The sequence below is a fragment of the Battus philenor genome, unplaced genomic scaffold, assembly GCF_028537555.1.
Source record: "Battus philenor isolate CCGP_79_NKW_IND1 unplaced genomic scaffold, ilBatPhil1.0.hap1 SCAF_22, whole genome shotgun sequence".
Classification (NCBI taxonomy): Eukaryota; Metazoa; Arthropoda; class Insecta; order Lepidoptera; family Papilionidae; genus Battus; species Battus philenor.
The window spans coordinates 6,473,347-6,499,965 of NW_027181685.1; the positions used below are offsets into that span (position 1 = coordinate 6,473,347).

At 31.6% G+C, this 26,619-nt stretch overlaps 1 protein-coding gene across 2 annotated transcripts in view; it reads left to right on the top strand.

Moving 5' to 3' along the window:
- Sox102F (transcription factor Sox102F) overlaps positions 1-26,619 on the top strand; it is a 141,001-nt gene that overhangs the window by 69,627 nt on the left and 44,755 nt on the right. For both annotated transcript variants that reach the window (XM_068766981.1, XM_068766983.1), the window contains exon 3: positions 3,210-3,354. In XM_068766981.1, the coding sequence (XP_068623082.1) occupies positions 3,210-3,354 (145 nt within the window). The remainder of the gene's footprint in view (positions 1-3,209; positions 3,355-26,619) is intronic.

Consider the following 26,619-nt stretch of genomic DNA (forward strand, 5'->3'; position numbering starts at 1 on the left):
AGTGTAATTTAAATATTTTACATAACAACAATTATTATAGTCTGTAAAAAAAATTCACGTTCAAAAACCTTTTTATAAATATTTGTTTAAATTTTGTACCACTTAAACACAAAAACAAGATTTAGACAAGGCAATCAAAATTGCCTATGGCAATGACAGTAGTTAAGAAAGTTAATACTTCGTATACAATTACGTATTACCCTTGTAGCAACATACTAAATATTTTATGTATTGAAAATATTTATAATTTGATTTATATCAATTATTGATTTCAAACTGTCAATTGAATGAAGCTAAAAAAATTAAAACAACTTTATTGGGTCACATGAGTGGTCCAAAATTGGTGAACATATGACCTTTATATTGACAAGTGAAAGCAGATTGATTGTGCCTGTTGTCATGGTTGAAACGGAATAAAATATGAAAGTGACCATTTGATTTGGCTTCGACCTTATATAATTTTAGTTGATAAGTTTAAATGTAATACAGTTCTTTTCAATTGAAAAGAACATACAACGAAACCTTTCTTATACCATTATTTGGATCACCTACTTCGTCTGATTAAAATAAATCTGCCATAAATTTGAGTTTATTTCAAACCTATAACAAATCATTGTGACATCACAACAAGTGAAGCTATATAGTTTATTTAATAAATAAATCTCATAATTAAATATAATCTAATACACTCGATATTGCATTATTACTAATAATAACAGATTCTTCTATTCAGGATATCGCCGTTTTAACCCACAGACGTCCACTGCCAGGCACAGGCCTTACTTAGATCAAAATAATTAAAAAACTCAAAATAATGTATACGTACATATACATATTTTAAATAATGTATGGTAAATATTTATAAATTATCACGTTAAGAACTATATCTAATTGTATGTTAAAACAATAATTTATAATATAACAATATTTGTTATAAGTTGCCTATAAAGATGTTGACAAAAAATAAAATATAATTTCATTTTTGACAACGTGCGAAAAAAAAATCCCTGAGTAAATTCAAAACATTTTTAAGCATACAAATGTTGGTTTCGCTTTGTAAATAGTAAGTCCGTCTTATGATGATAGAAGCGAGATATGTCATGTGACAGCGCCTTAGAACTAACTCTGAAGTCCGGGCGTCGCATTAATAATTCAGTTCCGCTTCCGATGCATTTGTTTGTGGCGCCGACACTGCAGAAACTACAGAGAGACCGCCGGAATACCTTATTACTTCTCTGAACTTATATCTTGAACAATATGATTTTAATTCGAAAGATCTTTAAAGATGTTTATGCTACTTTCAAAAAGTATTTTTTAATTCAGGTTCTTAAATCAAAAGTACAATAATTAAGAAATCTCCGTTAATATTTCACTTCAATGTGTCAATGGACTTAAAAGTTAATCGTTAATGACGGTTGAAAAAAGAAAAAATATTTTATTTAAATAAAGAACGTTTCAATTTATTTCGCCAATCGTTTGTACTCGTAACTTGTTAACACAATGTATCTGCGAATATAAATTTATATCTCCACAGTTTAGGGGTGTATCGTGTAATAGCCTTCTTTGTTGCCGTACAACATGTTCTCTGTTGGCCCGGAATGGGGTCGTCATGAATTATTTAACAAGACCTATAGACACTGTGTACTGTAATTTCGCTTGGCAATTTCACTCTGTATTTGTGCATTCACTGGAGATTATTTTTACATTGCGGTCGCTATTTTATAATAATTGTGATAAGGTTTTCTTGTCACAAATATTACAATTAAAAAAATACAATAACCACTTGACGTTATCATCAGAAGAATGCTAGAAGAGCCAAGTTTTTAAGAAACTGGAATCGTATTGACTATATTGACCCTATACTGGCGTTCCTAATCTTAAAGGTGCGAGGGTTCCAAACGCACCCTCGCAAGAGATAAGCCCATAACAAACTTAGACGGTTATTGTTTTGTCACTTTTATAACATTCTTAATATAGTAGTAGATCAATTAATTAATCCTATGCTTTATTATCACTTAAAATGCTTCAGGTTATTTTTCGATTTTAATAAGGTTTTGTTTAATGAACATCTTTTATTTGTAACATGATAATTTAGAAACATTAGGTGTTAGTTTATTGCAATACTAAACATAGTTGTCCACAAAATAAAGCCCAGAGAAAGAGATGACGAGCTTTTATTTATTTCTATTGCTAACATACATCGCTGTTATTCAAAAATTACTAATATTTTTATCCACATTGTCATATATGACACAATCGACTATTTATCATCACAATGTTTTCCTAACAAAGGTTTTTTAAACTCTAAGTTTCTAGATCTTTAATTATAGATTACATAAGCATTTATCTTTGTTATTAATTCATAATGTAATTAGATACACAATTTCGTAGTTCATACTTGTCGGGTCACGTTTGTTCTTCTCTTTTATTTACCGATCTAACTTAGTGTTGGCCTTTTACATGACTACCCGCAACATACGATAACGCGAGACAATCAACATCCAAGGTCATCTATCGGCGCCATCAGAAATTACAACGTCACAATCGCCATCTTTCATTTTTGCTCCACACTAAATTTTTTAAGTTTTAAATAATATTTTACGATTTTCCTTCTCAAAGAATGTTGACGTGCTATATAAAAAATACAAATACTCTTTCAATTTACAGCAAACGTCATTACATTCCATTCGCCATATTTCAAAAAGCAGTACAACACGGAAATGGTTTAAAAGGTACTTAAAACCATTTCCGTTCATGTGTTAAACGGAAATTCTGAAAACATTCGACAAAAAATAGTTTTTGCCATCAACCGCCATTGAAACCCATAGCTCACAATACTATTGATCAATCCCACCTTTCAATCCCCAGTCTTCCACTCGAAACCAATACACGCGGTTAACTATTGCTTCTATTCAACCCAATCTACTAAATCCCAATTAGAGCTCGACACTTATTACATTATACAACAAAGCGATACCGTCGATATGATTTGTCACACGTAAATTATCGGAGCCATAAAATTTGCCTTCCTAATAAGGAATGAGGTTGTAATAACAACGTAATGAAAAATTTTGTCTCCATAAGTATTTCTGAAAACTACGTTGACATATAACAATTTTACATTTTTTTTTTTTAAGTTTTAAAAATTTTAATTCTACCACTAAAAATCGGGTATTAGATATGTTGTTAATAACTTTTTTTTCTTGTAGTGAGAGACGAGGCGTTTTAGACGCAGCCGCTCTTCAAGCCCTGGCCGGTGAGAGTGTGCTGGAGAAAGAACGACAACTATCGGAAATGATATTGCAACTCCAGATGGTTAGAGAGCAACTTCTGGCACAGCAAGAACACGCTAAGGTAAGCTATTTTTGTTATTAACTGTTAACACCTACAAATTCAAGAAAAAGAGAAACCGAATACAGAATAAGACAGTACAATTTTGTTTATTTAAGCAATATTCATATTTTAAAAACTCAAGCGCACCACATATGTACGAGTTAATTTTTAGTACATTATTCTGGAACGGATCTTTTTTTTACTAATTAATAACATTTCAATTTTATTATAAGTTTTCAGTATGTAATTTGCGTCTAAAAAACTACTCACAGATTTTAAAGCTCAAATTGAAATTTGAAAAAAAAACGTTGATTTATTTTAGTCAAAAATACGGCTTTTACTTTGAGATACAAATAGCTTTATAAAGAAATGTATGTAGATTTCTAATTGTCAATGTTTTATAGACTGTTGTTTACCCTTTCAGTAAATTAGGTTTGTTTCGCACCGGTTCTGTTAGGAAAAGTTCTGCACTCCACAAGCTTTGCAAAGCACGCTTACGTCCCTTCTCAAAATTGGATTTTGTTTTCAATTCGTACGTTTTGTATTGAAAATTCAACCTACAAAAGTTACCTAACACTGCAAAACTGTGTCAAGTATGTTAAACAGAATTACAAAAAAAAAAAAACAATTATATCGGGCTTGGTGGTATATGTATTACTAATAGTTGGAAATGTAATATTAATAAGTAGCCTTGTATTATTGTTGCCCTGTTGAGACGAAAGCCACATCATTCATGCGAGTCCGGCTTAGTATTCTAAATGTTAACGTCCGAAGTTTTGCCATCTTTAACTTAGTACGTGATAATTTCATTTGTGTCTTCGATTTGGAACAAAAAAAATTATTTGTAAAAGATTATTTCTTAATTATTACTATAAGTATAAAACGTATTTTTGAGTTTTTTTGAGGGAAGACTGTGAATATTTTTAATCACTAGAAAAGTGACTGGCCGCTGCCCTAGTAGCCGAAGCAATACAAACCGCCGAAGATCGACAAATTTGCTTAACATACCGCGCGACAAATATTCCTCTTCTTTCTAACTTGATTTTGTGACACAAAGGCTTTTGGAATCGACTTCAAGATAACCACTATACTACCGTTGATTTACGAACTAAAATATTGTTCAATTTTTATTTATTATTTAAATTACACCACAATCAAAGGAGTAATATTGATGCAAAATTGATTTGCGTACATAAGTTTATAATTATGAAAGTTCTGATTGGAAATATTACAGTGTTTGTATATTGGACGTGCAATTTGTCTTTAATTTGACTGGCGCAGCACAATGGGCTGAAAGCCTTTCATCTCAAATCAATTTTCACGTTGAATACGGCGCGTAGTGTAGGCTGCGTTAGGGCGCCGCCAGTCTGCAACAAAGACACTCTCATACTAATGAATCAGCGATAAAAACTCGAACAACACTCGATCACATGCCCTCTGTCGCAGGGCTGCCAATATTCAGACGTCGTCTCTATTTTTTAATGATCCATAAATCATTTTCATATTCATCATTATCGTTTCGGCCATAGAAAGTCCACTACTGGAAATAGGCTACTTCATAGATTTTTAATAGGACCGAATAAAACAAATCTGCATCCTGCGTATTTCAATGATCTTAACAAAACCGTCTTTATTTCTGTGGATGGATGTTCTACGGTGCAGTGTCAAGCAGCCATTTGTTCTATGCGTTATATGACTTTCCCACTGCCACTAACTTGCAAATCGCTGGGCTGTCTGTTACTTTCATTCATTTCGGATTCTTTCGATTCGGTTCCTGGTTCTTTAAATAAAACTCCACGTTTCGTTAAGCGACTGTCATGAGTAGTAACACAAATTGGCCCGTAGACTATCGTTTCAAGACATTGAGGTATATTCGATAATTTAGATTTTTATTTAAATTTTTTAACAATACCATGTCAAGTAAGTAAATTATTTTGAATTTGTTTATAATTAATCGACATTTAACTACTATAACTATTGTCTAAATAAATATTTTTATCAATTTAACTAGATTTGTGATTAAATCCTTCAATAAATTTATCTATATGGCATTATCAGAAATTTTTAGATACACTGACGTATAAAGTTTATAAAATAAAAAAAATAATACGTGAGAGAATAATATCTTGGATATAATTTAATCAGCAGCGTATTATAAGTTCAAGGCAGTATATTGCTTTGCATTATTTCAGTTAGCCTGGTATACAGTGACACCCCTGCGATTGTTGACGGTACAGATTGAAGAGGCCTGCCGCTATAGATGCACTGCAAATGGGAGCGGCTAATGGCGGACTCACGTTCGCATTCGCGCGCTTTTTTCAAATACAGAACGTCCCTTTGTTGACTTCCGGATCCATTCGGTATAGGCGCAGTCGATACCGCCTGCTACGATTTATGTTTTCTTTTTTTTTTTGGTATACGTTTTCTGTCGTATGTAGTGCCAGTGTTATTGCGCGTACAAGGTATAAGAAGTAAAATTAGTATTTATGCTGAAATGAGTACAGACTACTCTCCACAGATCATCAAATATTTGCGAATGGTTGATGCACGTTCATTAATTAAATATTTTATGTAAAGATTAATAAACTTGTAAAACATTTTTTTTTCATATTAATGCAATAAGAGAAGCAAGGTACACGATACGTACTCTCAATGAAAATTAATGTCATACTAGCCGATAGACGACTACTGCAAGACATAGGCCTCCAACAAAAGTAACTGACAAAACGATGTCTTGCAAAACGGAACTTAATTGACATTAAAGTTGTATCATGGCTTAAGCAAAGATTTTATAATGAAAATATAAAACTTTTATGAACAATAAAAACAAAGTTTCCAGATTGTTACTGTGTTGCAAACACTTAACAATATAAAAAAAATGAAAATGAACGATATTCAAAGCCATATGGATAATTTTAATCCGTCTGGAAGAGCACTCATTCGAATTAAATATCAGAACGCGAAATGGAGAGCAGTGTTGATAACTACGTAAAACACCCCATATTGTAACCACCCACCCCTCCCACTCCCCCAGACGACCAGACAAACGGAAATATGAAAATGAAACGTCGAAACGGAAAAACGCATCAAACGTCCGCACTCGACGCCAGCCGGACAAAAAATGAACACAAACGCCGCTTAATTCGCAAAAAGCCCGTTTGATGTCGCTAATTGACAATCAGCTAGGGGACGCGTCTCATTGGTCCGCTTCCGCGTTCCATTTTTAAAAATTAAAGACAAATAAATTACCGGGGTGGGCATTTTTTCTTTGTTTTTGATGTGATACATTGGGTCGAGTCGCGTTAAGCTATGAGAGGTATAACCTCGAATACCTAGGTGCTCTTTCAACTCCATATTATTGTAATATTTATTACAATTTATTTCGCTGAATATTTGCACAGAATATTTAACGTGGTACAAACTACTTAAAACAACTGGTATATTTCTACGTAGTAAACTGGCATGTTTTTCTTTCGATGTTTCGATTACTCAGTTTCTTTTCATTTTAGACATAGCTTTGTGAATACATGTAAAAGCTTGAAAGCTTTAATTAATTTATGGGTATGTTCTATCACTTCTAGGTTTCAGACCTAATAAGTATCACTATGATAATATAGCAACAAACAGCGTTTTCAAGATTCGAATTGCCGTATTAAAATTATTCATTATTTACAATTTGTCCCTGTTAGTTTTATGCTGCCAGAAGTTATTGGCTTATCTCATTAGAAATTATAAGTTAATTTTACATATTTAATACTAATAACTTTATGCAAGGTGATTGGACATAGATGTAAAAGCTTTCAAGCTTCTTGCTGACTAATGAACTTTACAAAGGCCCACTTTGAGAGTAATGCCTTTATAGTTAAAATCAAATCACACCTCATTTTATGTCTTATAGTACGTTACTAGAATTTTAATAGTTATGTAACTAAAAAAGATTGCGCAAATCGCATTCAGCCCACATACTGGCAGCGTAGTTTGTATCTCGATGAAGAAGAAACGAATTTCAGTCTTAATGGGCACCGATTAAAGTTGCAAATTAAATAAATGCGGTGCGAAATATAATCGTTGTAATGAACTATTTCTATATTCACTTGAATTTCTTTAAACGATGAAATACTCCGCGCCGCTCGTTGCGCTTTAACAGCCCGTTCCAAACCACGCCACCTGCATTTAACCGACCAACGACGGCCACACGTGTCGACAGCTCACACCTTTTAAAAAATCCTCTCATATGAAAAAAAAATGTATTTCCCGACGTTCAAGGGTTACCGGTGTCAGACCAATTAGTTGCTGAAAGAAAGCTGAAGGACCGACGGTCATGACAACGTTTTTTTTTTTTATTTAAATAAAGTTAAAATCTTTGAAAGAATATTAAAAAGTTACGGCAATGAGTGACACTCGGATGTATCGTAGAGGTGTTTCGTTAAAGCTTTAAAATTAACGCCATGTGACGGCAGCGGAAATATAGATTTTTTTTTCGTCTTACAAACATAGCAGCCGCGGATTAAAAAATAACAGATGTATTTTTTTATAGCGCGTTAATTATATCTGCCTACTTTTTTAAAAATTACACTACTCTTTAATATATTTCAGGATTAGTCAAATATTCTTAAATTCACACTTCTGAACAATAATCGTTTCATAGCTATCATCTATATTAGAGTCAATGTAGTTATTTTTGGCGCGAAAAACTAAATATTAACCATTACATAAGATCCAGATGCTTATAATCTTAACTTAATTTCAAAAAAGCTTTCAATAATAAAGGAAAACAATTTAAGAATATATATTTTTTTTAATTTGTAATGTAATGAAGAAAATTTCTTAAAAACATATCGATATTTGAAGTAACTAACTGTATATATTTCTTGTATTATACATTCATTCAAACATAAGAGTAATAAATACTATTAAAGATAATTATAGTGTAACTCTATGAGTTTGGACGGACTTTTACAGCGTTCGTAGCATAAAAGCTCAATCTCTCATCAGAATTGATTAAAACGTACAGCTTCCATTTTATAATATCAGGTATTACGATTGGAAGATGTTTGTTTTTTTTTATATTTTAATATAACATTTTATAATTGAACAATATTATAAATATTTTTAATCTCTTTCTGTATTGAAATATATACATGTTTCACGTAAGTATCAATAACTTCACTATTGAGTGCATTATGCTTTTATCTTAATATTCGATATGATTTTACATAACTATTAACTATCGAAAATCTTTCTTTATTTAAATTTGTAAAATCTGAAATCATTCTTTATTTAAAACTTACTTTTTATTTAGTTCATTTTTTGCGCTTTAAAAAGAGTATGTCCATTTTGTTGTAGTTTTTGCCTGCTTTGTGGTTATCGTTGCGTAAAATATTTATTTAATTTTGTTTATATGTTTAACGAATGTTAAAAATAGAAAATGGAACTAATGACAATCATTGTACAGTTATGCATTAGTTGCGTGACTAAACTCCCGCCTACTCAAACCGTCGCCAATCCACTTTATATCCACTTCAAAGCTCTATTTATACCTAATACACTACCCATTGTTTTCCCAATGATAACGAGCGAATCAAATTATTGGCCGCATACCTCTACGTAGTATCGCAAAGCATAATAAGCCTTACAGACATAAATATATACGTAATTCTGTTAAAATTTGCGAGAATCGCTTTTACTAGGGCAGTACAATAGAGTGGTAGGGATAACAATTGTCTATTGTGTGATGCCTATCTCTTTTGCGCATCGCCGGTCTGAGTCTTTGTAGGAACGGGTCCGGTATATATTTCTATTGCGTTCTAGCACAATGCTCCGTGAAAATGGGCACGCCTTTGTCGTTGGAATTTTCCGCCGCTCGTCCCATTTCTCTTCGTTTTTATTCGAAAGCTCGCCAGCTAATGCGCATGTGTAGTGCTTCCTCGATCTTTAAAATAATTACATATGGAATAGAGGTTTTAAGATTTTATGATCACTTATCAGGTAAACAGGTCGGCGTATTCATAAATACGTATATTTTCATTACATTTTCTTTTCCAGCTCTCGGAGGCAGTTACTTTTGGTTGCAACAAAATAATTTCGCAGCGTATACATTATTCGCTTTATCATTTCCTAACCGTTTTGATTAGATAAACGAGAACTGTTGGTGAGACATATCACCGTTTAATACGAGTGAGAAATCTTTATATTTCGCGGAAATACCCACATTTCTATTATTTAGCAATAAAATAAGTTAAAGATTTTATTAAGGTATACCGCATTGATTTCAATTGGGTTGATTTACCATCGATTGACCACGTTTTTAGGAGGTTCTTATGGATAAGAAAGAGTGGAGAACTTTAATTTCAGAACTTGAATGACAATTCAAGGTTTATGTCTTTGACAGTTCGCTATGACCTTCGTGCATTTGACAGTTTACGGGCAGCGCATTTATACTGTCATTTAACTAAAATCACAAAAATATTTAATGTATTCCATATTTTAGTAATAAGTAAAGTGATCTCTCAGAAATATGTTACATTAATTTTTTATCGCGTTATGACAAGCCAATTACTTCTGGTAGCACAATCAGTCATAGCAACTGTTATGATTATATATGCATGTATACATTAATAAAAATTGTTGATTTAAAATAAATATTTAAAAACTTTGTCTGAATATTACGTATTCAAAAAAATCGTCATATCTTATTATTATATTATTGTGTATGTACATCACTAGAGTATTAAAAAACGAGACAGAATTCAAACTAAGATAACCGCAACCAGTGAATTTAATTTGTGCAAAACACGTAAGTGGATACTTCAAATGCGTAAATAGCGGACAAGTGAGCCGTGGTCTGTATTGGCGCAGATAGTGCCTGCCAATCAAAGCGCTAGGCATTGAATGCCTAATAGTGCTGTCAGAGCTCTAATCGCAGCCTCAGTGCTCGATACTTAATTGCTGGGATGCATCAATGTATACTAAAAAAAAATCGATTTAAATAATTACATAGATACTCTGTGCTAATGTCGACAAATTAAACTATTTTATAGGTTATTTAAGGCTTATTAACTACGCTATTTAATTAGATGATATCGATGATGCATAACAATCAGATAGTTATAAATAAATAAATATTTAATTAAAGGTTAAAACGTTCGAGTTACTTTTTAAATTAGATTAATGTATAAATTTATTTTACGTCTGATTATAGTTATAATTTATTCTAACCTAACGTATGTTAGCTTGCCTGTCATTAAAATTGGATTTTTATTTTTTAAAGCTATGTACTTGCATGTAATAATGTTAATGTTGTTGAAGTAGTATGTAATTTTTAACAGCAATGAATAAATATGTGTCGTTAATCTGATAAAGTGATTCAAATTTCGTCCGAATTTTTTTGAGCGAGTGCGTATCGAGTGCTATTTATAAATGCACATCTGTTCGCAGTAGGCCACCTGTGCGAACGATCTTAGCTGTGTCCAAAATTTTCTTCTATTTACGATTAAATGGTCACGGTCAAATAAATAGTTACCGGTTATTTTCTTATTTTATCGATTCATTAGGGACAATGTGGTACAGATATTTTACAACAATATAAAAAAAAATTACCGACCTATTTATAGAATCGTTTAAAGATGAGTTAGTATCGAGAGATAATAATATGTATGAATATAACGTACATACAATCGAATGCAGAAATATTACATTTGGATATCCTTAATAATTTTACTGAAATTAAATAATGTATATTTAAGTATAAAAATCTGTATTGTATTAGGACATATTTTACTGAAAAATCGATTGATTTTTACCGCTCCGTCAGAAATAAAAACTTGTTAAAAATGTAGTCGTGTGAATTTAACTTAAGAAAGCGACATTACTTTCTCTAATATTATCTTGTATGTAATAAAATTAAAATCGTTTAATTGTATATTGATTTGTCATCATTTAGAGAGCCCTTTTACAATATTTTTTTCATAAACATGACCAGGGCTGCTAAAACCCAAAATAAGCAAACATATTTAAAATTTTGCAATGTTCAACGAAACTTATGAAAATGTATTCACACATTTAACGTTTATAAGTCTATAGATTTGATATATTTTAATTTAGATATGCTGTTAAATAAGTTCGCAGTATGTAAGCTAGCTAAGTCGCTCACATTAGATGTTCTAGTTGACACAGTCATATCAATAACGGTAAAGCCTTGGTTCACTGGAATGATCTTCTTGCACTTGCACACCTAGCTTCACCTTTGTCGTTTAAGTCACGTATCTAATGGCCACATTACTTTGATTAGCTATTAAGAGGTAAGATGACTTGATGTTTTACATCTTAAGTACTGTTTGAGATAAATAGACTGTATAAAAAATCGGTCATACTACATAGTTAGTACATTTTATTGGTTACCCTTGCGAGGGAATGTTTTAAAGCATAAACTATCACATTTTTATTGCCAATGCTGTACTTTGTAAGGCAGTTTGCGTTGCAGGCATGCGTTTAGTACTATCGCAATATACATCCATCTACGTCGTAGAGTCTGCATGCCTGTATCTATTGAAATATTAAAATCGTTCTAAGATTCATAGGATAATGTCTCAAGAATGTTAACTGTTTACAATTTATGACTTGAATGTTTAAACATGTTACTAAATGTGGGTACGTGTAAATTATTTCAACTTTTATGGGTATAAATAAGTGGGTTAATTTAATTTGAAATTCTCGATCTCATAAGATCTCAATGAGAAGCTATTACTGAAGACGAGATAAATTGTTGCCTTTCGTATTTATACGTAACAATGCAAATGCATGAAGTTTTTTTTTGGCAAAATCCCTGAAAAATTGTTTCTGAAATAAGACTCCAAACAAATATACCTTCAGGTTAGGTTAGTTCAGGTTAGGTTTTTTGTATTTATAATAGTATTTTACGTTGCCCAGTTTCGGAAGCCAATATGCTGATGGAGATTTATTATCAGATCTCGCTGTGAAGTGTCGCAAGTGCCAAAATAGGTGAGAATGGAGCCAAATTAAATAACTATTGTAATAAATACAATTTTCAATCTGAACAATTGAAAGAACGGAAAAATTACATGAAAATGTTATAGGTAGAACTGTCTGTAATTATATCTGTAAATATTTAAATGAATGATTTAATTGAGAGTCTATGAACTTATAAAGGAGTATTCGTATAATACGTTACTGTATTTTAATTTTTAAAAATATAACAATTGTTCAAATAAAGGGGTTTGCGTATTATACACCAAATAGGAATTGGTAGGCCAGCGGTAGAGACTTCTGTAATCTAATATAATACACACTTTGTGCATTAATTATGTGGGAGCGTCCTCTGCGCACCATAATATCACACTGGGATAGCCAACCAGTCTGCCAGACTTGGTGATTAAGGTATATACCCTTATCTTATAGATATCTTTAGGAAAGGCCTTTGCCTTGCAATGGATGTTTACGGGCTGAAACGAAGCCGACGGCTTCAAAGTATAGACAACATTATTGAACTGTGGGTGACAGTTCAACAATGTTGCAGACAGTTCAACACTATATCATTATATATATATATATATATATATATATATATATGTATATATATATATATATATATATATGTATATATATATATATATATATATGCAATGAATTAGCTGTCTAATATTTTCGATGGTTTATGGTTTTCTAAAAGACATGTCAGACTTGTTGACATGACTAATATTATTGCGTTCACTAAGACATACTTCCAACAACAAAAATATTTCGGACAATCTTCTCGTATTCGACCAACAGCGAAATGTCCCTAAAGTTCAACAATGCAACACTTCTTTTGTGCTATATTATGGTATGTCTATATTTAGACACAACCATAAGTAACTTATATTCATCTACTCTCAATTATTGCTGAAATACATTTGTATGAAACAGTTATTATTTTTGTAAAGTGAAAGAAGCTTTGAAAAGCAATTTTAATATTAATTAGCCTTTCCAGAAAAGATTAAAATTTCTTTTAAACCTTCCACGGAGACTTGTTCAATGGTTGCATTTTGTACGAATTCATTCTAGTAAAAGTAGTCTGTCTGAAAGAAAAGCCTTTGAGAAAATCATATTTTCTGCCTTTTTCTGGACGTCAAGAGGGTGTTCAGAGGGGTGGTGGGGGCGTTTCATAATTAAATAGTGTACGCTTAGTTACACGAAGAAGTCTTAAAAGTTTTGTAAGGGAAATCGTGGACCGCGTTCTGTACAGAACCGACATTTCGAGGGTCGTTACTAATTTACAAGTTTCACATTATTCCTCTGTTACTGTTAATTAAGAGTAAAATGTCATTTTTAAATTCTTGAGTTACTTTATCCGGTTTGTTCTCGTTAGAAAAGAATAGCAATTTTATTTTAGTTTTGATATAATATATTATTATAAAAATCATAAATCCAATTTATACTTAGAAAATTAATATACATCTTTAGATATAAGCCAGCGGTATTATGATCAGGGCTGTGTAAGCCTACAATAAGCAAACATTAGCTTTGTATTTCGTTTAATGAAACTTATGCAAGCTTATATTACGCATTTCTGTAATGCAATTTGTAATTTGTTTATCGAATCCTTATTTTAAGAAATTAACACATTAACCGTAGATTATTATTAGTAAAAATAATAATCGTTGGATAATGCTAAAAGTTTTTTTTTATAAAAAAAAAACTTAAATTCTCGTCAAGGTGCGGAAACAAAAATCAAACGGAAAAGCAAATTAACCTTTCCAATGTACGAAACTCATTTACCGATACAAAACATGCCGGCAGCCAATAGAGTTGCCTGAATTGGAAAATAGGTACGTGCCGAATGAAAAGAAGTCTGAAACTGGTACCGAATCAACACTGAAACCCGGCGCTTTGTCAGTCCCATTCAGGCGGAGGCACACAAATGCTTTTCTTGGGCCTCTTTCACAGTTTTCTATAGAGGCAATAAAGGTTCCCACGGACACAATGAGCCGGGAAGGCAAGGAGAGTGATGAAAAGTTGGGAATGTGGGCCGCGCTCCCGAGGCGGCCTAGTGATGCGACCTCGCTCTTTTATTCATATATCGACAATAGTTCTACTTAAATATTAACAACGACTTTCGTTGTTAAATTATAAACAATAATTTAATTTGATAAGATACGTAAGTCTCTAATATCAACAACAAACAACTGACAATTAGAGAAGACAAGGCTATATACAGACTTACGTATCTTGAGAATCATTTGGACTATATTTTGGGAGGGTAATGGCCTATTCAGATCTGCTTGGCCGAACTTGGCTTGTCCCGAGACACTAGGACACCGCAATTAAATAAATTAATATCGATTATTGTCTCAAAGTTTCTGGTGTGTTATGGGCTGACAACCGTAGTGTAGGACGTTCATTCATAAGGGGGATAGACGACCTTATGAAGGTCGTCAGAAGACCCTGGATATAGACCACTGTAGGCCATTTTTAACCAGTCCTATTGGAAATAAATGGGGCATCCATATATTATATATGATTTAATCTCTATAAATAACTTTCGAATTATTATCATTAATTTTATTCAAAATGATTAATGTCTAATTTGTAATTATAGAAAGTATTAAACACATTCTTGTTTCTATATTAAATACCGCCCTTGTCGTATAAAAGCTTTGAATAATCTGCTTCCAAACAGTCCTATGACAAACCTGCAAAGGAAGCCTATGTCTAGTAGTGAACGTCTTACTTCTAAATCTATGATTATGATATATATTGTTATTAACATTTAAATTATGAAAAGGTTATAGTACAGAGGTTACACTTTCACATCTAAAGTATTATTATGAAAAACATCGTTATTATTCTTTGTACTGGTTGTAAGATGTAATTGTAAGTCAAAGTTATGTAATATATCGATAGACGTAACGGCTACTGCGGCCCTGGCTTGTAGGTCTGGTTATTCCCGTCACTTTCCAATTATTTTTGCGGGCTTTCTTCGCTACAGTCCGCGCTGAATGCGGAACAGAATAGCGCCTGGTTTTAAGGAATTACCCGCTTTGTCCACGAGTAAATGAGAGAGCCGCTTAGTTTTTCCTTTTCTAGCAACTTGCGGTTAATTTATTTAATAAGTTGTTGCTGAATAGACCTCAGCGAGCTGCGAGTGCCGAGGTGAATCGGATTTTCCATTTTCTTTTTTATATTTCCACGCACAAAAGGGTCTTGTGTTTTCGGTTTTAAATATAAATAAGACATGCTTTCTTTTTACGATAGCTTTATCCGGGGAAATCTTATTTTAAAAATTAGCAGTGCGAAGGTGAGCTCCGTTTACATTTTATATTTGAATTTCTTGAAAAGACTTTTTTTTTCTTTGTAAAAAGGGCAAGAAAGAAGGTTTTATGTTAAGGTAACGTGGGTAATTCCCAGTACTATGTGCAAGTGTTTCTGTGTTTGAATACGATACGAATTATAATTTCTTGAATAAAATTGAAAAGCGTTTAGTTTCGTTAAAATACCATAACGTCTTTTTCATTCATTTACCTTGTAGTTAATTTTTATTTTTATAAAATTTCGTAACAATTAACCGGCACTGAATAACTATATAAGATCCTTTAGTGTTTTATAATAAATTGTGCGACCATGTTTACTGAAGCCGATAAGAATTGTAAAACCTTTGAAAATGGACGACAGTCTGGTGGTTAAGTAAAGGTGATACACACTAATATATAATTCGCTATATTATTAACATTTTTAATCTTTTTACGTATGTAAATGAGGTTTTCACTAAAATAATAGAGGTCAAGAAATGATAAACATCATTACAAAAAATAAGAAAAGCTTACAGCGAATGGGTGGACCCCGACTAGGTTGACCAACAACATACTTAAGGTAGTAGAAAGTCTCTGAAGGCGGGCACTGCAAGATCAAGATCGTGGTGAACTTTGTGCAAGGCCTAAGTCTTGCAGCGGATATCCGCCGAACTTTGTTATTGTTTTCGTTTAATGACTCTTAATCCAATCAAAATTAAAAAAGATTACACGTAGAGTACAGTATGTAATAATAAATTTAAGATTAAGATGTGATACATTACATTTATATCACCAAAATGATTTTTATTAAGAAATGAAAAGTAATCGATTCCCTTTAAACTTCAAAATCGATTCGTCCGCATCTAGTGTGGGAGTGCCTTTAGGCGTCCGAAACTTGAATTCATCAAAATAATGCGTGGAACGTGATCTCGTGCCGAGTCTCGGGATGAGCGTTCATTTCGTGATGCGTTACGTTTGACGTGAAATGTTTCGACGTACGGCAACTGCCGTTTCGTTCGGGTTCTTTTTTTAAAAATTCTTTTATTAATTGCCCACCCATTGTTGGCCGGCGGTACACTAGTGTTGCTTTGGATGTGGGAACGTTTCTCTGCAGTCCTCTGGGATTATTTTAAATATCCAGCTTATCCAGACTCCAATAATTTATTTTTGTTTTTTTTTTTGATCTTAAGCTTCCTAACCACACTAGTCTGATTTATATACTCACAAACCATTAATATAGAAACATTATAACAAGGAAATTTCTTCGGGAATACAACATTCTTTACTTACTTTAAATACTACCATAAGATAAATCTAGTTAAATAAGCGTTGTTTGTAATATGTCCATATAAAACTAATTTGATTAGTCACTAAAGACTGCGTAAAGTATAGACATATTACTTGAATTGAATCCTAAAATGATGATTTTTACTTCCAATGTTTTCAATTTCAATTCGTTTCATTGTGTCCGCAATTTATGTATCCGTGTTTCGTGTGAGCTAGTATGTATGTAATTTACAATTATATATTGTCAAGAAATATGTCAAAGCTGCTTATAACATTGTATTAATTATATTACGTGTATAACTTATGTTATTTTCAACTCATAATTACCTTAACATATTCATAATGACTTTAAGAAATCATCAATTGAATAAAAACGTCTAACGACGAGAAACAAAAATGATTACAAATAGTTTAAATCAAAGGTGTTTTCTATAAATTATAAAAATTGAGAATGAGGCTTATATTGGATTCCAGATCATATTCACTGTCATCTTATTGAACTAAAACTACAAATTTACTCAGTTATATATCTATAGAATTAGTGTAATACGGTATGATATTAATCATCTTCGGATATTTGACGACATATTTTTATTTTACTTGTTAGGACTTGACCATAAGACCCGAGACCTCATATAATGTTTTCGAAATGGTATCAATTTTAATCGTATGTATTAAGTTAACAAAAATCTGCCTGTTTTGTAACGTACAGGCACGCTATAAGTATCATGAAACATTAAAAATACGCGACATTTATTATTTTTGGTAGTATCAAAAGACTAACAAAGTGTAAAAAACAAAAATAGTATTAAACAACTAAAGCAGTTAATTTCGTCAATCATTTTTAGTTGCAACAGTTTCTGAATTTAAATAGACAACAATATTAATATCCAGCCCATAGTTCTTTCAAAGCATAACTTCATATTTCCCGGATGAATAAATTTGTCGTATTCATTTCATAACAAAGCCAAACAGACGATGTCATTTTGGTGCATATAAGATGAGGGCGTTGGACGGAAATGTATTTATTCATTATTCATTTACCCCATTAATATTTAAAAATAAATTACTTTTGAAATATCGAACACAGAATGATTAACTAGATGTTTAAACTTTTTGGTTGGATGTACGTTCTGATATCAGTTGTCTTATAACAAATTTCAATATCATAGAATTAAGAAAATAAAATTCCAAACAGAAATTCCTGCAACGGTATCTGTATAAAAAGGTATAAAGAAATATTTGCGTAATAAACTTATATTCGCGATTATCATTGTGCGATCTCCAAAAGAAATTATACGGTATCAAATTTTTGTATTTAGTTTTAGAGATTATTTTTAAAATTTAATCGTTATATAAGTATGGGCAAAGATACAATTAAAACCTCATTTTAACAAAAAAAAATCTTTTGCCGGTAGAGATTGTAAAAATTACGAAATACAATTTAACAGACAATATCAAATAATTGATGATAATATTGTTGTAAGATGGTCATATAATTATTGAGAGATAAATATTTGAGTGCACGGTTCTCGCTTGTGACTTGTACCACGCTGCAACCATTCGGACAGCGGGCCATAGATCCGTCATCGGCGGTCACCCAAATCCTGCTATATATTCACGACCATTAGTATAATAGACGTCAGAAGCTGCAATCACTAACCAGATATTATTTAAACGCTTTGTTTATTTAATATTTCATTGCGACTTAAGACGCGATCTTTTGTATCAGACAATACATAAATTTTTAACGAACCAAATATATTTCTTTAGAAATTTTTGTGACATAGTTACAAATAATATTCTCTCTTTTCATTAAAACAACGATTAATTACAGCATGTGTTTTCGTTAAGACTGTCTATTTTTTTTTTTAATTGGTTCCAATTATAAATATGAAACTAAAATATATGACATTAAATTCACACTAAGTGTAATGTATTATTTCTTGTAAGCAATCACCGTTAAACCGAGCAACAAACACTAGGCTTTCAGAAAGAAAGAAAAAAACTTTTTGGGGCTGTTATTTTTTACGCGTTTAGGTTTTTTGTATGTTTTTAAACTTCGTTAATTGACAAAAAAATGTATATAACAATTTCTTTAGGAATAACTTCAATTACTTTTTAGATTGCTTATGTGCCCAATCTCTTATTTAAAATTTCGGTTCTTCATTTAATTTCAAATAAATATATGTATTATATATCCAACAGAATATTTAGCTCCTTCTAATGTATTTGTCACCACAATCGTTTAGAGCATCACGATTGTTTTTTTTTTTTTCAAGAAAATGTTTTTACGCGGTCATCCAGACAGATTTACGGCCAAAAAGCTATTCCATTGTGGCTAAACATTTTATTATTGTCTACCGTTTGTTCTCGATTTCATATTTCAGAGACAAGTCGTTGTGGATTGTAAAAGTTTTATTTCAATTCCCTATGGCCTCTTAATTTTAAATTTACAACATTTTGTAAATCTTCTGTCTTCGGATTTATTTATTTACAATTTAAGTTTAGTTGTATCATCGTTCTTGTCGTAAACTGCTTTGTAATAGTACTTAATTTTAGTAACAATTTTGTTTGTTTGAAACACTGTATTTTAAACGTTTCGTCTCATGAGAGAATAAAACATTTTTAGTGCGAATTTTCGTACATTTGATAGCAAACAATTTTACTAATATATATTAGTTATTAATAAAAAATAAACAGTATTATTGTTAACAAAATAAAATCTAACGATAGATAGTCTAAATCTAAGGCAACGAAGAACTTATCGATAGTAATCCAAAGTAAATAAAATTATGTAAAACATAATTATATTATATACAAATATCTAAACCATCTAGCTTTCGCCCACTCGTTTCTCATGGCCCGCGATACCTTTTGTGGGCCTAATTTCTTAAAATACATTTTTGATATTTTTTTAAAATGCCAAAAAAATATTCTAACCAAGATTGATATCTAGAGTTAGTTCAAAAATATGCATTTATAATAAATGCTCTCTCATCTGCTTGCGGGGTTAATTAAAAAAAATCCGTTCTAAGCTGACCTCTACTTTGTAATAAAAATATTTCTACAAAATTTCTTGTCTTTAAGCCTTATGATTTCTGAGATATCATGATGAGTCAGTACAAAGGAAATCTCGTATATTTAAATTAACAATTCCTATAAATAAAGTTGACTTCCACGTCGGCCGTATAAAGTAAAAGCTCAGAAAAGCACACTAGTTACTTAACGAAATAGAAGAAGACATGAAAGTAGCGTATCTAGTTTCCAACTTTGTTTACTGTTATCTTAAGAGAGAGACGTTATCTGATCGATCGTTGGTCCATTTTGTTATAACAACATTTTTATTGGCCAGTCCGTTTATTACATTTACAAAATTAAATGTAATGCACAAACTTTCATTTACGTTTGCATTGCCTATTTGTTTTTAATTGTTTCTTTACGCTATGTATTATCTGCAATACTTATTTCTTTTTTCCTGCCTTGTACACTTATTGTGTAATTATTATAAAATACATTTTCTAAAGACAGTGGGCAGGCCAGAGATCGAGCAGAAAAGATGACCGCTAGCTCTTTAGAAGGTCCTATGGGCGATCTGTGGAGGACACCTATTTACAACGATTGACATCCTTCATCTGAAATAACAATGATTACTTTCAAATGTCCTTAAAGTCCTTTCAATAAATGTAGGTGTTTTATCTTCTACTTCATACGATTTTAATTTTTATCAACATAGCGACAAACAGTAAATTTATGAATTTTTTCGTTTTTTTCTCCTCTAAATCATACGACAAATTCACATTTTGCATAAATAGGTAATTATATATATCTTTTACTGGCAAATTAAAACTGGTTGCTCATTGAAGGTCAGGAAATGTTATTATGAAGTTTTTATGCCAAAAATTTAATCAATAATGAATACCTATGATATTAATGTTTCCTCCATTATACAAAGACATCCGTTGCTTTATTGTTAGGAACGTCGTGAGACCGATATAAATGCGCGTCGACGAATCACGTTAAAACTCGGGAAGTAGATTGGCTGGCTCACATGTTTCTGAAGGTTATTCGGCAGTGTTCACAACTGTTTACGTATATTCAGTTATTTATTTATTTATACTGCAAACATAGTTACAATTAAAGAAACATTTAGGTAACACTAACATTTTTAAAATAAAATACAAAAACGTAACCTACAACGTTGTCCGCGGGGAAATATATATATATATATTTATATATATATAATTTACAATAGATTACACGATATACATAATTGTGAGATTACTAAAAGTCTTATAGGCTTCTCATTTCCCATTACTTCACATCAATAACCCCATCCTCGACCCATTACAATCCAACACGAGGACGCTACACCAAAGTCAAACATAAGTTCGCTTCTAGGGACAGCCGATTCCACCCCGCCACCGCACACAGCGGCTGGCCGAAGTAGGACCTGCGTCACACTTTTGATCAAACAATTGATCAAATGTACTTACACACGTGTGGTCTACCTTCGTACGAACATCTTCATTCAACTAACGTCAACTGACGACGTTCTGAATTCATTTTGTTAATTTCGTGAACTCAGTTCTGAAAAAATTGCAAAAACCTCCCGCTAGCACCATTAACATCAACATATACAATATATAGTTCGCATTATATTCATGCTAAATATTTAATGTCATTAATGTCATGCCATGACAGCTTAGCCTAGTGGCGGTAAGAGACAATTGATTTCCGGCGCGGACGCAGCCCGCGAGAGGTCAGTAGTCTAGTGACAGGGTAAACAAGCCGCGAACAGAGGTTACAATGTAAACGAGCCACGCGAGGTGCTTCTTTGATCTCACCGGTCCACGATATAGGGTTGTCGCATACTTTTGTCATTTGAATACAAGCACAATTTATTTATTTTCATGTATTTATTCATTATAAACATAACTATGAATGATCTCTATATATACAGGAATATTTACCTTTTCAATTAATATGTTTGCCGGTAAAAAATATTTACTGTAGGGCAGACGAATATTTTGTGAAATTCACCTTCATCATCATCATCGCATCAGCCGGTAGACTTCTACTTCAAAGCCTCCACCAAAGTTCGCCACGATGACCGGTCTGGCATTATCCGCATGTAACGACTTCTCCCGCCTGCCAACTTATTGAAAGTGAAAAATTTATTACGATGGCGATTGGATTGTCTCTTTGACATCTGAAAACTTTATTATGCGACTGATAGTATGTGTACAATCTCTTAAACTATTATTTGGATGTATAAAGAAAATGACGTCGCTACTTTACCGATGCTATTTCTCCGACGTGTAGAATCCAAAAGATAATGTTATATCATAATATCTATTTTTATAACAGTTAATGCTAATATAACTACAGCTTCAAGCAGCGTCCACGTTTAAAAAATATTTTGGATTAACTTATTAAACTACTAACTATTTATCTCTAGTCTTGTTTATGTCAGAATAAAATTGTTTTTAATACTATTTAACCATATGAATTACTCATTTAATAATATTATACACTTTTTATCACTTTAACGCATATTAAATTCAAAATGCCCTTAAAAACACATTTATACATGAATGGCTTATTACTAATAAATTGACTATTATTTAATAAATAAAAAAATACTTTCGTGTATTACGCAGCGGGGTCTTGTTTGGTATGCAAATTAAACGTCATTAGAATAATTTGATTAGGTTTTGATTTTAATTAATTGCAACCGAGATGCTAATATTTGTACTAGACATGTGATGAAGACGTTATATTGGTGATTTAAAATAATTGGATTTTATTTCTATAGCTTTAAGATAAAATTTAAATTGTTTCAAATGTCTAAATCACGAAATCATTTTCATATTCTTTATATGTACATGGATATATTATTATGTCCATGCTGCATATAAAAAAGATTGATATAACGAATATTTTAAAAATAATGTGATAAAATGAGTAGATAGGTGTATATTATGCGGGCAAATCTGAGTAGGTATCTCTATATATTCTCAGCGCATAGATATATTAGTAACAGAAATTGTATAAATTAGAATTATATGTATAAAAATATCTCCACATATATGTTTATAATTATACCACTTATTATCAAGTTGTCCCTCTTTGCCTCAATACCATTCTGTATCTAATAACGATATGGTAAGAATGCGTTTACACGGAAGCAAAACTTCAAACAACATTTGTCGTTTGCAAGTTATAGATTTGGTATGTTTCAGTACTAACTTCCAATTATCCTATACATAGTCATACTTCGCATTAATTCCTATTTTTTGTGTCACTTGCTGTTCTTATGCAAACAACGATGCAAAAACTATAAATCAACAAATAGATTTAGTCTACATCTTTCGTCGAAATTTCGTCAAGAACGAAAATAATAAAAAAAATAGAAATAAGTACATGAACAGCTGCGTGTATTTTTTGCAACCCACCTCTATCGTTTGTCAGTTTCAAATGTATACAAAATTACGGTCGAAGAAGAGCTTTATAAACTCTTTATAAATTTGTACACAGTATATATACAGATGTTAAATTTTCTTTTTTTAATAATATGTTGCAAAACTTTTGGACCAACCCTTCGCATCACAGAGCAACTCGTAGATCAGAGTTTACATTGCCATCATTCAAATGTATGAAGTCGCTATTTACGTTTGACCAGAGCACTCATTACGGATTGTTATTGGAATAATAAAGAGGGAGATACGTATCCGTCTAGATGCGAGATCGTAACGCGTTTCCGAGTATTCCTTTCCAATTGCGAAACGCTATCGCTTTATTCGCTGCGATGATTCCGCGAACTGACACTCTTGTTGTTGTTTATTACTCTATGTTTATCTGTACTAGTTTTGAGTGAACTCGGACGATTTGACGGAATGTTTAGAATTTGAAAAGTGTTATTCTCTAAATACTCTTCGTATATAAATTTGTTTGTAATTTTGATCGAATAATCGTGTACGATGTTATTTAAAAAGCTTTAGAAATCAAACGTTTAGCGAACCCGATTGCACGCGTCAGCGATGTTTTTATACAAGTTCTATAATACCATTGATGTTCTCATAAAAATATCTATCTTGCGTTGTACCTTATTGTACAGATCGATTAGATGTAAAAGATTTTTAAAGATGAATGAATAACTAATTTGCTGTCACTAGTTGACATTATATGTTACATTCTATACAAAAAATTATAGCTTAAAAATAAAGAATAAAAAATACGTTTTCAAAATTCGAGTTACTACGTATTAAAATTAATATTTTTTTAGCATTCGCCCCTGTAGATTTTGTACAGCCCGAAGTTATTAGCCTATCGCTTTCCAAAAAAAATGTAATATATTTCAGATATTCACTTTATAAAGGTTGATTGGAAATAGTTGTAAAGCCTTAAAGCTTTTTGTTGCACCGTTTACCTAACAGCTGTACGCATTTAAAACTTATACACCAGGCAGACTGTATTGTGTTGCTTATTTTTATGCACCTAAAATACTACGTTTTGACCGAGGAAAGTTTATAAAATAATAATTTAAAATATAATTAATACGAATAGAAAATATCTTAATAAGTCTATGGGAATGAAAATATATTAAATTCATAACGAATTTATCAATAAGATATCTAGTTACGAATCCTACATATTGTTTATTCATTTCCCGTACATAGAGCCTTGTATGGATATGGGATATGGATTATCCATAAATTATAGCTTAATCTTACATTATGTGTCCTTATTACATCTACAATTGCTTGAGCTAAGCTTTATCCACTTTAAGTACACTCATAAGCAATTAAAGTAACAAACCTCATATGTTGGCGACTGTACATATTTTCTTTATATATTTTTGTATTAATACGAAACTTGTACACATGACCATTTCAATGCCGTTTTAAATTACTGATAATTAGTAAATTTATTTAGTACATAAATATTGGAGCCTTAATTAATATTTTGCGAAATTAATTTAATAAAAAATTTGTTTTAAAATTATACCAGTGCCTACATTAGTTTCGATAAGGATATATGACATATAAATAAAGTGCATGGTTATTATATTAAAGCATTATATTCAGAAGCTTCCGATTTATAAGAAGGGACCATCGGATTGCCGATAACAAGTTAAAATGTACATTTTCATTTGTGCACGTTTCTTAAGTTTTGACATTATTATCGGTTTTCGAGAATTTAATACCTTTAAAGCATTTCGAATGTTGCAACCCGAATAATTAACATGCCAAATGCGTTATACAATTTTATGCGAGTTGTGAACATAGTTAGGCTAAACAGAAATCTTCACAAATCCGTACGCGGCGCCTTGCGTTGTTACGAATGTCTATCGCTTCGTTTTTCGACAATTTTACAAGTGATAAAACGTCCTTGCAGAGGTGAATCATTTTTACAAACATGTTTCTACGCCTACTGACATATCAACAACGTTACAAATAACACATGAAAATACTTAGATTGTTTTTTTTCAATCATCACACATTGCATTATTATAATAAACTATCTATATGTTAAGTTATGTTTATTGTACCCAAAAGTTTTCTTATGTAGCCTTGTCATTGATATTGAAACAAATATAACAAAGTAGCAACAGGAGGAAATTCACTGTTAGATAAAATCCTTCTTCATAGACTTATGGAGTAGAAACTACGACTCAGAAGCGCAGTGCGGGGTGTCCTTGTGCGTGTACAGACATTTATTAAGGTTGATGGAAGATACTGGATGCATGCAGTTTTTTACCGTTCTTGTTAAAAGTATATGAGGGAGAATATAAGCGGTAAAGCTGAAATGATGATTTTGGTGATTTTATAAAGCCTAGAGGACTTTGGAAGTAAATAATTGTAATTGAAGTAATCTCGTATTATCGTAAGTCTTAACTTTATTTCTAACGTATAACTTAACCGAACGTCTTATTGTTACAAACATACGTTCCATAAATAATGTAATTTATATATAATGTTTTTTTTCTTTGAAGTAGACCGCATATGCCATTAAAAAGTCTGCGTCTCGTTTTCTAAAAGCAACGTCTGCCAAAAGGCCAGCGCGTCAACAAAGTGCCTTAAATTTTTTAATTGCGAGTCGCCTTATGATTATTATTCGCCTTTGTGCATTCAGAGGGCAACATGTGTGGAGGCTTTACGGAGTAATGTGCGAACAGTGTTGCCTGCTGGCCCAAGTCTTAAGCTCGTAGCGATTTTCTGCAATAACAATAACTTAATACAATTACACTACGAATTATTTTATAATTTCAGATTCTAAACTTTTAAAATCAATATCACTCCTCAATTCCTTAAGTATACTAAAATATTACTAATCTTACGGTGTAAATATAAAAAATTTCAGGAATTAATATGTTGGTTATAGATATAGATATATTTAGTAAAAACTCGCAAAAAAATTCTTCAATTAAACATTTTTTTATTTTGGAATTTAGTAATAACGTATGTAATACACAAATTAAGATTTAAAATAATGGTGATTTATGGATTTTATTGCTAGAAATTATTTTATTTTTTCAAATATTAAAATAAAACGAGTATTAGTAAAAGCAATTTTTTATTTCTATATAAATGATACTTCTACATCTGTCCCGTCGTGTCAAAGAGAGAGATTGACAAATATAACATCTAACTTGATGCGTATAAAGTATAGATCTTCCGCGTAAAATTTTTAATGTATCTTTATTAAA